A 10,312-nucleotide genomic window follows, 5' to 3' on the forward strand; every position below is an offset into this window, starting at 1 on the left:
ATGGGGAACCTGATGTGGGACTTGATCCCTGAACTTCAGGATCACACCCTGAGCCAAAGGCAGACACTAAACCACGGAGCCACCCAGACATCCCCTGCTTCCTTTTTTTAACAAGTGTTTAAGATGATCTCCCACCCTGGCCCCGAGTAAAGGCCTGAGCTCCCAGCCTCCTTAATGCCCCTTCCCCTTCAAAACTCCAACCTGGAACACTGGTTTGCCAATGAACTTGGAGATGCAAGATGAATTCATCTAGCTTCCTGGGGGTCCTTAAGAGGACGGCAAAAGTACTCTCTTTTGCTGGATGGGGAGTGGGGTTTTGGGGAACGGTGCTTGGGAAGGAACAGGAATGTGTCACTCCTAGGAGAAATCCCACAGAGAAAGAGGTAAGAATGAATAAAAGGAGGACACCTGGATGGCTCAGTAGTTGAACATATGCCGTTGGCTCAGGTTGTGATTCTGAGGTTGTGAGATCGAATCTTGCTTTGGGATCCCCATGGGGAGCCTGGTTCTCCCTCTGTCTGTGCCTCTCCCTCTCCCTCTGTGTCTCTCATGAATAAATAAATAAAATCTTAAAAAAAAATGAATGAATAAAAGAAGCCCTGTATGCATGAGCCCCATGTCCCCTCTTATTTCTATCCTTCTTTGCTCTTCTCTTCCTGAGTGGGTAGAGGAACCAGGTGGCCTTTCATTCTGCCTCTGTCCCCTCCCTGTCCCCTTCATTCAGGAGCATGGGGAAGTCCCCATATAGGTGATGGTGAATCTTTGATGACTACTCTCATAAGCCCAAAGGGCATAGGATGTTACCCAGTAGAGAGGAAAATTGCCACCCACAGAACTTTCCAGAAAACCCCTGCTCCATTAAAACAGGGGGGCTTCCACCACAGCTATGGAGAACAGGGTCACAGGGCATATTTGAGGAGTCTTCTCAGCAGCTACCCCCAGCCCACAGCAAAGGGTGGGGATGATGGTTTTGAGGCTACTCAAAAGAACTTCAGGACTTCAGCTGACAGTGTGATTATCTCTGGTGAGTGCCAGAGCCTACACTGTTTCTCTAACTGTGACAAGGCTCAGAGGTTACCACCACCCTAAGGCTCAGAACCTCAGATTGCTTTTAGTGGTTCATTATTATTCAGGCTTCAGAGGGTGCCCCTCTCCCTCTAAGTCTCTGCCCAGAACCAAGGTATCCAACCCTCTGTCCCCAAGTGTTCTCTGTCCCCAGGTCTCTGGCCACTGTGGCTCCACAAGGATATATCTTCAGCCTCATGGTTCGTGTCACTGTGCACATGGAGCCCAGGCTCAGTGGGATATCCAGTAGGGTGTGTGCCACACTGTGGGTATGTGCCAACACGTGCCTCCCACTCCTGCAGGTCACTCCCATTCCCTTTCAATATTTTTTTCCTAAAATTCCCCAGCAGAACTGTCTGTGGCTGAGTCCAGAGCCCCATGCATTATTGCACATGGAGGTCTAGATCTCTGAGGCGGGGGGTCCCCGGAGGCCAAGACTGTGTGTGTGTTCTGCTAAAGGACAGTCCGCCTGGCTCAGGTGAATGTTCTCTCCAAGAGGGAGACAGACAAAGAGGAAGGTGGGCTTGTGGGTCTTTTGTATCCTTCCTGGCATGACCAGAAGGACTGGCTTCCTCCTTCATAAATGGGTCATCAGAAAAGCACATCACATACATGGAGCACCTCAGTTTTCAAAGCCCTTTTACCATCTGATAGAGCAACCCATTTTAATGGGTCTTTATCATTATTCCATTTAATAGGAGGAAACTGAGGCAGAGGAGATCAGCTCTAGTCACATCAGCAGAGATAGAACCAGAAGCCAGGTCTCTGGATTCCCAGAGCTGCGCCATGGCCAGCTGTCTTACTGGCCATTTTTCTTCCCACGTGGGGCCTTTGTTCACTGCACTCCCCTTTGTCAGACTCGGATCATAACCTTGCCAAGACTAGGGCTATGTGTCCTGAGGCAGGCACTGCTCAGCCCCTCTCCTGGATGGTCCACTGGGTGTGTGACCGCTCCTTGGTGCACACTCATACGCAAACCATAGAAAGTGAACACCGCAAAGGTGATGTGGGCACGCAGGGATCTGTGCCTGTCTAGACCACTACACTGTTAATCTCCTCCAGCCTGCCCCAGCCAGCCCAGTGACCTCCCATGGTATGACAATCAGGGACCACTGGATGGCAGTGTGTTCTCATGCCTGGGACCAGACAGGTTGCCCAGAGCCAAGGAACATGGGGGTGGGGCGGAGGCAAGCAGGAACCTCAGCCAGCTGCCCAGAAAGGTTACAAGACCTGATCCCCTGGAGGACGTGACAGGCAGGGCTCCTCCGTGTGTGTGTGTGTGTGTGTGTGTGTGTCTGTGTCTGCGCGCGTGCGCTGCACCAAAAGGGCCAAGGACAATGTGAGATGCAGCCAAGTGTGGAGTGGGGTGGGCCAGGGAAACAAAAATACAAAAGAAACCAGGGCAGCCAGCATAATATGACGAAGGACCCAGATGAGAGCTGTAGAGGTAAGTAGACAGGGCTTTGGGAGCTTCAGAGAAACGACTAGCCGGGAGAGAGAGAGAGAGAAGCAGGAGAAAGACCAGACAGAAAGAATCACGAAGAGGCCAGGAACAGAAAAGATGAAGATAAGAGAGACTGGCTGGGGAAAGTAGGTCGGAAGGCTGAGGTGGAAGCAGGGAGCCCCCAGAGGCGGGGCAGAGACAAGAACCTGTACTGGACAAGAAGGAGCCAGACGCGGCTTGCTGCTGATGGGGAGTTTATTTGGACAGAGTTATGCAGATCTGCCGGCTGCCTCAGCTCCAGGTCAGAGCTCCTCAGGCTCGGGCTCCGGCTCCAGCTCCGGCTCCGGCTCCAGCTCCAGCTCTGGCTCTTGCTCCAGCTCACCTATCTTGCTCTGAGCCTGAGGTGGGTGAGTCCCAAGCTCCAAGGCAGAGAATCTTCTTGGCCGCCACTGCGGGAAGACAGGGAGGGTGGGTGGGGAAAAGGATGAAGAGAAAGAGAATAAGGAGCAAAGGGAGTGCAGAGTGCAGAGTGCGGCTCTTCTCTCTCAGCCCCCTGCCCACCCCATCTGGTCCCAGGCCTTTCTCAGCACCTTCAAGCCTCCCTTAGGTCCTTCAGAGTCCTGGAGACTCCAGAGTCCCTGGAGAGACTCATGAAGACAGGGCTCTGAAGGCAAGATGAAGAGTCCACCTGGGTCATCTCCTCTAAGGGATGCCAGGTGGCACTCAGACACCTGAAGAGAGGGGAAGCCAGTGGCCAGTTAGGGATGGGGGGTTCCCCCTTGCCCACTTACCTGTCTTCTCCAAAGTTGAAAGCCGAAGGCTCCAGTCATCAAAAGGAGGAGAAAGAGGATACCAAGGATGAGAAGGAGAGAGAGATGGCCTGTTTTCAGGACACCTTGGGCCCTCCCAGAGCGCTGGGCACCTATAGAAGAATATCGTTAGGCACAAGGTCATAGCCGAAAGGCTATCTTGCCACACCCTCATCCATTACAGGTACAATGAGGCCCAGAGTTTAGGGACTTATCCAGGGTCGTTAACTAATTAATGGCAGAAGTGGGTTCAGGCCCAGAGAAGACCCGGAAGTTAGAAAGAAAAGATCTGGAATGTGGTGGTGGGGAGGGGGTTGTCGGGAAAGTGGGATCAAGAGGGCTGGTCTGGAGCTGTGGTGTCATGGGGTCTCAGACCTGGGCCAGCAGGGTCAATGAGGTACACCGCTGTGCCGAGAAGCCTCTCCCCCTGGTACACGTGGCACTGCCAAGGCTGGGAAAGGAGTCTGGTCTCCTGCATCTCCAGACAGGGTCCTGGGGAACCTCGCCAAGACTGCTTATCCAAAGGGCTCCACACAAAGCGCTCTTGTCCAGACGCTGGGGTCACCTCACAAAGCAGTTTTCTCAGGTTGCCAGGTAACCCGGAGGATTTGGGAGTCACTGAGGAAATCAAAGGGAAGAGATCTTTGGGGGCCGACCCCCTTACTTGAAACCATAGATTCAACTCCTAGGTCTCTGCAGTCACCTGGGCTCTGATTGGGTGAGGCTGAGGGGAGGACATGGGAGGGGGGAGTCAGGGCCAAATTAATCTTATCAAGACAAAGCTCTGGGCAGATCACTCTGCAACTCAAAAGCTGTCCAGGCTCTCTACAGCCTATGGGGACTGTTCAAACTCACATTGGCCCCGGAAGGATCACATAACAAATACTACCTTGGATTCTTTTACATGACTTTCTACTCAAATGCTCAGAAACCCCAATATCATCAGTCAGGTGTGTTGGCACCCCCATACACCCGGCTTTTTTTTTTTTTTTTTTTTTCTTCCATGACTTGGCTCACATCATGCCCTCTGCCTCTAAGTGCCCTGCAAATGAACTCTACCCCCTTTTCTGGATGTCCGGAGAACAATGAACTGACCCACTGATCTACAGACAAGAGCACCTCAAAGCCGTACATGAGAGATAGGTTGGGTAGGAGGACACCCACAGGGAAGGGTCTTAAGCCAAGCTGAGTGGTGGAGGCACTTGAGGATTTGGTGATGCAGACACCTGGCCTCAGACCTCGAGGCTGGCACTTCCCAACTGTGTGATTCAAGAAATTCCTTTCCTGTAAAACAGGGGTCACCTGTTACAGTGCAGAGTCTAGAAAACTAACAAGAAACCACAGGGGGAGTGGGATGCAAACGGAGTTACTGAGAGTGGCTAAGTCAGCAAGAGAATGCAGTATGAGGAAAGGATGGATTCAGAGCGAGGCTGGGGTGTGGGTACGATGTCTAGGTAGAGATATCCTGGAGCAGGCAGAAAGTTAGCATGGGCCCCCAGGAGAGATATAACCTGTTAGCATGTTCATTTATTTGCTTAACCAATATACATTATTTTTTTTAAGATTTTATTTATTTATTCATAGAGATGTAGAGAGAGAGAGGCAGAGACACAGGCAGAGGAGAAGCAGGCTCCATGCAGAGCCTGACGTGGAACTCGATCCAGGGTCTCCAGATCACGCCCTGGGCTGCAGGCGGCGCTAAACCGCTGCGCCACCCGGGCTGCCCCCAATATACATTATTAAGCACCTACTATGAGATGCTACTGTTTAGTTGCTGAGTGTTACAGGCACAGCTGAGCTGTCGTGGCTCATAGTTACCAATCAATCAACATGTACTTTCTGAGTTTTTGGTGGTTGTTCTCTTTTTTTTTTCTGTGTTTGTTTTACACTATTAAAAAAAAAAAAAAAAGCTCTCGCTCAGTAAATATTTGCTGACCAAGGGACTGATTTATTAGCTCCTCCCAAATCCAGGCCACTTCCTGCAACTTTCCCCCCAAGCACTGGTCCCAAAGTAGACAAAGATTCTAGAGATATATTTGTTTGAGCCACTCGACTATCTGCCACCTCTCTTTGTCTTTTTTTTTTTTTTTTTTTGCCACCTCTCTTTGTAACATCTTAGACGCCCCCCCTCCCAATTGAGAGCAGGGGAGTCCCTCAGAGAAGAATGGAATGTTCACCTAGTGACTCAGGGGAGGTTTTCAGTTTCAGTTTTTTATATGTGGGGGTGAGAAAAGAGGAGGCCACCAGGGCAGCCTCTGCAACTTGTGCCTGGTGGCCTAGCATCCTGAGGCAATTTGCCCGGTGTTTCCCCAGCTGGCCTTCCCTTCCCTATGCCCCCTCCCCTGTGAGGGGAGCTACTCCATTCCCACTTGAGGCTGACCTGTGATGACTGCCAAAGTGACGGTGGTACTGAGCTGCTGCCCCTGCAGATGGATGTGGCAGGTGTAGGTCCCAGCCTGGGCCTGGTTCACTACCTCCAGTTGGAGGGTAAAGTTGCCATCGTCTCCAGCCACCAGGAGGTCAGGGCCTCCCCCAGGAGGGGTCCACTTGGCAGTAAGAAAAGACTGGGTCCCCACCCCAGGAGGCAGGCGGCAGGGTAGACCCACCCTGGAACCTGCTCCGGTGTACACCGTCAGAGGCCCTGAAGGCTCCAGACCTGGAAAAGAAGAAGCCAAAGTGGAAGCTGAGAGGGAGAGATACAGAGAGGCTGAGCATTGGGGTTGCAGGGAAGGGAGGAGAAAGAGCAAAGGAGATTGTCTGGCTCTGAAGAGCACAAGGGAGCAGAGTCAGGTGGATGAATGGAGGATGCTCACACACACACCCCACCCCCACATGTGGACTGGGCCAGCAGGAGGCCAAAGGCTGCCCAGGGAGGCTGGATGGCCCAGGGAAAAGCCAGGAGTGGGGGAGTGAAATGACAGTTTGCAATGCGAGGGAAAAGCGAGTTGGACCAGGACTGTTAAGGGCCAGGGCATTCACAGTGGGCACCAGCTACTGGAGACCTAGTTTGGGGACCTGTAAGTCAGGAGGAGAGGATAGGGGGCAGGAAGGGGTTGTGGTCAGGTGTGGGGGCAGACTGGGGGAGTTACCCAGAACAGTGAGGTTGTACATGATGGAGACATTGAAGCCATCTCTGTAGGTGAGGGTGCAGCCCCATGGCCCAGAGTCTGAGGGGCTGATTTGGGGCAGGAAGAGGAAGCTTCCAGCTAAGTGGTAATGGGGGGACTCCGGGACTGGGACTCTGCCCCGGAACCAGTGAACAGAGGCTGGCAGGTCAGGGCGGCTGAAGGAGCAGTTCAAAATGACCCAGTCGGAGATCCTGAGGGCCCCTGGGGGGCTGGCAGTCACTGCCCGTGGATAAAGAAGATGTGATTAGCCCCGCCGCAAACACTTCTCAAACGCAGCAGGTCAACGAAGCTAGAAACCTGCCCCAGCGGTAGGTTTGTCTTCTCCCCCCCAACCCTCCTCGGATGACCTCCCCGCAAACGTTTACTGGAGCCCAGTGCCTGGTACCTGGAGGTGCTTAAAATGGATGCTCAGGAATGCCCTGCCTCCAGGTAACTCGGCGTGGTCTCCCCTTCCCTTTCTCCAGGCCTCGCGGGAGGATCCCCACTGAGCCCACCCCCCGAGCTACAGAGGTCTGAAATGAGTCACTCCAGCCCAGCGCTCACCCCCAGGCCAGGGGTGCCTCCCCTCCTCCACCCTGGCGCTCCCAGCGGGGGTGGGGGAGGGGAGCTCGGCGGGGAGACTGTCTCTCCAGAGACCTCCCCCACACGCACGTGCTTCTCGGGACGGGGGGCGCTTCCACTCCGCTCCCCACCCCCTCCCGCTCCCCTTGGGGGCCGGGGGCGCTCTCCGGGGCGGGAACTGGGAGGCCCCGGCCCTTCCTGCCTCGGGGGACGACGGGGAACTCGGCGCCCAGCTCCAGCCCCGCTCCCTGCGGCCCGCCCCCACCTACTGGAGGCCTGGCCCACGCGCAGACGGAGGCGGCAGGCGAGGGAGCGGTCCCGGAGGTGCACGGCCGCGCGGTACTCGCCGGCGTCGGCGCGTCGGGCCGGGCGCAGCCACAGCGAGAAGTCCCCGCGCTGGAGGCCGCGCTCTTCCAGCTGCACGCGGGGCTGCAGGGGCGGCCGCCCGCTGCGCAGGCCGCCGGGAGCCCGCATCAGCACCACGTAGCTGCGCGGCCCCGGGCCCCGGGCGGAGGGCGCGGCGGGCCGCAGGCTGAGCGCCGGGGCCGCCGGGCCACTGCGCGGGAGAGAGGGACGGGACTGAGACTTTCGAGGAGAAAGAGGCCCCGGGCCCACCCCACCTCGAGGATGCGGAAACCCACCCAGAAGGACGATCCCTAGACCGCCTACCGTCCCCAGCCCCGTCTCCCCTCGGGTTGGGCCCGCGCCATCCACTCGGAGAGGCAGATGCAGAAGGGATGCGGGTGTGAGGGGGGCGGTCTCCCGAGGAAAGGCAGGACGGCTGGCGGGGGAGGTCGCGCCGCTGGCCTCAGAGGGGCTGACAGCTCAGGGGAGGAGACAGGGGGGCTAGCCTGGGCCTGGGGTTAGGAGTCTGGATGCCATTGCTGTTGGATTTGGGGGTCCTGATGCCCAAGTTTGGGTGCGTACCTCTCTGGTAGGTGGTACCAAGTGACCCCTGCGTTTCGCAGAAGGCTGACATCCTGGAGAGGGATTGTGGGGCTGCAGGGGAGCTGGACGGGGGCCCCCTCCTGGGCCCACACCACCTGGACCTCTGTCCCAGACCCTGGAGCTGCCACTGGGAGGAGAAAAGAGGCCAAGGGGAGGGGCCATGAACCAAAAGACTTAGGAGTAGAGGAGCCTCAGTTACCTGAAGGATAATCAGGGCTGAGGAAGACCTTGGGTTTCTGCCCCTTCCCCACCTAACGGTAGGACAGAGGAGAGGCTTTGGGGGCAGAAAGATGCCCAAGCGAGGCATTAGAAGAATCCACCCAGGCTAAGGACTGGAGCATCTGTGAGGTCCAGGCATCCCTGCTGACCACCCCTACCCCACCCGTGGATCTGGAGGGCAACCCTCCCAGGGAGTCAGCCGCATCTTACCTGGAGCCACCCACAGCAGTTGCAGAAGCAGCAGAACCAGGAACTGAACCTCCCACATCTCCCCTTAGGCCTGGGCCACGCTGAGCCCCCCAAAGGGAAGAGGTCAGAAAGAAGGGAGGGACAATGGGCAAAAGAAAGTTCTGCAAAGATATAGGGCGGAGGAAGGGAGTCTAGAAGAGGGACGAGGACAGAGACCTGGAGATGGAGGGAAGAACCAATGACCAGAGGCTGGAATCCAGAGGCAAGCTGGCCAGATCAGGCAGCAGGAGTTGGGGGGGGGGGGGGGCAGGTCCCAGCAAATGGGCAGGGCAGTGGTAGAGAGCAGAGTGAGGCAAGGTGGCTGTCTAGAGCTGGGAGGCAGTTCTGTTGCTTCCAGGGCCCTCACCCCTGTCCTTCTGCCTTCCCTCCACCTTCCCCACTTCCCCTCCCCGTTGCCCCCCCCCATACACACACACCCCAGGGCTCATGGTTTCGTTTCGCAGTGGAAAGTCTGAGGGGGTTGATTCCCAGCAGCATTACCCTCCATCTCTGTGGTGGCGCTCCCCTTGTTTATTTCCTCAGTCCTGGGTGTCCCCGCCGACCCCCCCTTCCCCCCCCCTCCTATTTATTCCTCTTTCTGGGGACCTTCTGCGGTTCTCTTCAAGCCATTTCTGCCTGGACCTACTGCTCACCCACCTCTAAGCTGCCACTCCAGTCCCAAAATTAAAATTGGAGCTGCCACTCCAGTCCACTTTCTTCCTGGCAAAGCCCTTCCCTTGGTACTCATCTCCCCCCTAAATCCCTTAACCTCCTAGGACTTCCACTTAGCATCAGTCCTGCCTCCCTACTCATCCCTCAGTTTTGGGGATAATGCAGACATAAAAGAGGGTAGGTCTGGGGAAGGGCACCCCATGTCCCAGGAAAAGAAAAGCTGCATGATATCGAAGCCTTCACTATATACTACTGACGATAAGAGGTGGAGACTGTATCGGACACTTTACATACAGTAACTCATGAAACCTAACATCTCCCATTGTAGAGATGAAGGAACTGAGGCAGGCTCAAAAATTAATTGGCCAAGGTCAGTTAGGGAGAGTGAAGCCAAAAGGTGTGTATGTCTGTCTGTCTGTGACTGTAGTCCTGACCCTGTGTGTTACAGGTGTCCCCTTGAAGAATGGTGTGGTCAAGGAGTCACACACACTCCCTCCTCCAGTTCAGAGCCCTGTGTACTCAGCAGCTTCTCCCAATCAAGAGGTTTTGCTCTAACGGGGCAAGGGTGACATGGAGAAATGCAGAAATCCTGCAACAGAGAGCAAACTCAAGAAAAACCGAGACAGAACCAGGGAAGGAAGTCTGGCTGACAGAGGGGAACTCTAGCTCCCCACCCCACCCAGCCTGAGGAACCCAGCCCAGAGAGGTGGAACACAGGGCACCAAGAACTTGCACCACACCTGGGAGCCACAAGAGCCCTGGACTTCTCCCCTGCCGGACCAAGTGCTCACTTCCTCAGTGCCAAGTGGAGGACACATCTATCTGACGCCCAACAGCTCTCACTTCTGGTCCCAGGAGGCTGAGACCCAGGCCTCCCAGCCCTCTCCCACTTCAGGGGCGGGACTTCCTGTTTCTGAAGCTGCTTCTTTGCCTGGTTCAGCACAACAGAGCTAGTAGCTTTCCACTGGGCTCAGCAGTGTCTAGACCTGGTTTGGGCTACCAGGGAAGTGTGTGTGTTCTGTTGGGGAGGTACATTCACAAGACTCCAAAACCAGGAAAGAAGTTAGTTCTCAAAGAAGCTGTGCCCTCCGTGTCCACCCCTGGAGTGCTGATCTTGTTTTCTTGAGTGGTGGGTGGTAGGAGGGTACAGCTGTTTTTTTTTTATAGAAGAAAAGGGTCCTGATGGAATGTGATGTCAGCCACCCTCCTCCCTCTGCCCCGGGAAAGGAGGAGACAGG

The 10,312-nt window shown here is 55.6% G+C and overlaps 1 protein-coding gene across 3 annotated transcripts; it reads right to left on the reverse strand.

The window, feature by feature from the left end:
* Positions 1-2,746: 2,746 nt before the first annotated feature.
* LAG3 (lymphocyte activating 3) lies at positions 2,747-8,810 on the reverse strand. Of its 3 annotated transcripts, XM_077871268.1 has the most exons (9): positions 8,385-8,810; positions 7,935-8,082; positions 7,277-7,563; positions 6,408-6,665; positions 5,699-5,974; positions 4,483-4,602; positions 3,694-3,936; positions 3,301-3,431; positions 2,747-2,958 (listed from the first exon to the last, which is right to left on the reverse strand). In XM_077871268.1, exons 1-9 carry the CDS (start codon positions 8,440-8,442, stop codon positions 2,812-2,814), a joined length of 1,668 nt encoding a protein of 555 aa, XP_077727394.1. In that variant the 5' UTR covers positions 8,443-8,810; the 3' UTR covers positions 2,747-2,811. The 3 variants fall into 3 exon arrangements, with proteins under 3 accessions (XP_077727394.1, XP_077727396.1, XP_077727395.1); XM_077871270.1 differs by lacking the exon at positions 6,408-6,665; XM_077871269.1 differs by lacking the exon at positions 4,483-4,602 and having other exon boundaries at positions 8,385-8,808.
* Positions 8,811-10,312: the final 1,502 nt, after the last annotated feature.

Source organism: Canis aureus, chromosome 25, assembly GCF_053574225.1.
Source record: "Canis aureus isolate CA01 chromosome 25, VMU_Caureus_v.1.0, whole genome shotgun sequence".
Classification (NCBI taxonomy): Eukaryota; Metazoa; Chordata; class Mammalia; order Carnivora; family Canidae; genus Canis; species Canis aureus.

Excerpts from the sequence above, each read along its gene's own strand:
- LAG3 (XM_077871268.1), bottom strand. The coding sequence starts at position 8,442 with ATGTGGGAGGTTCAGTTCCTGGTTCTGCTGCTTCTGCAACTGCTGTGG. Across the intron at positions 7,564-7,934 it reads TGGTACCACCTACCAGAGAG|TGGCCCGGCGGCCCCGGCGC; the intron begins GTACGCACCCAA and ends TCTCCCGCGCAG. Across the intron at positions 4,603-5,698 it reads CACTTTGGCAGTCATCACAG|GAAAGGAATTTCTTGAATCA; the intron begins GTCAGCCTCAAG and ends CCTGTTTTACAG.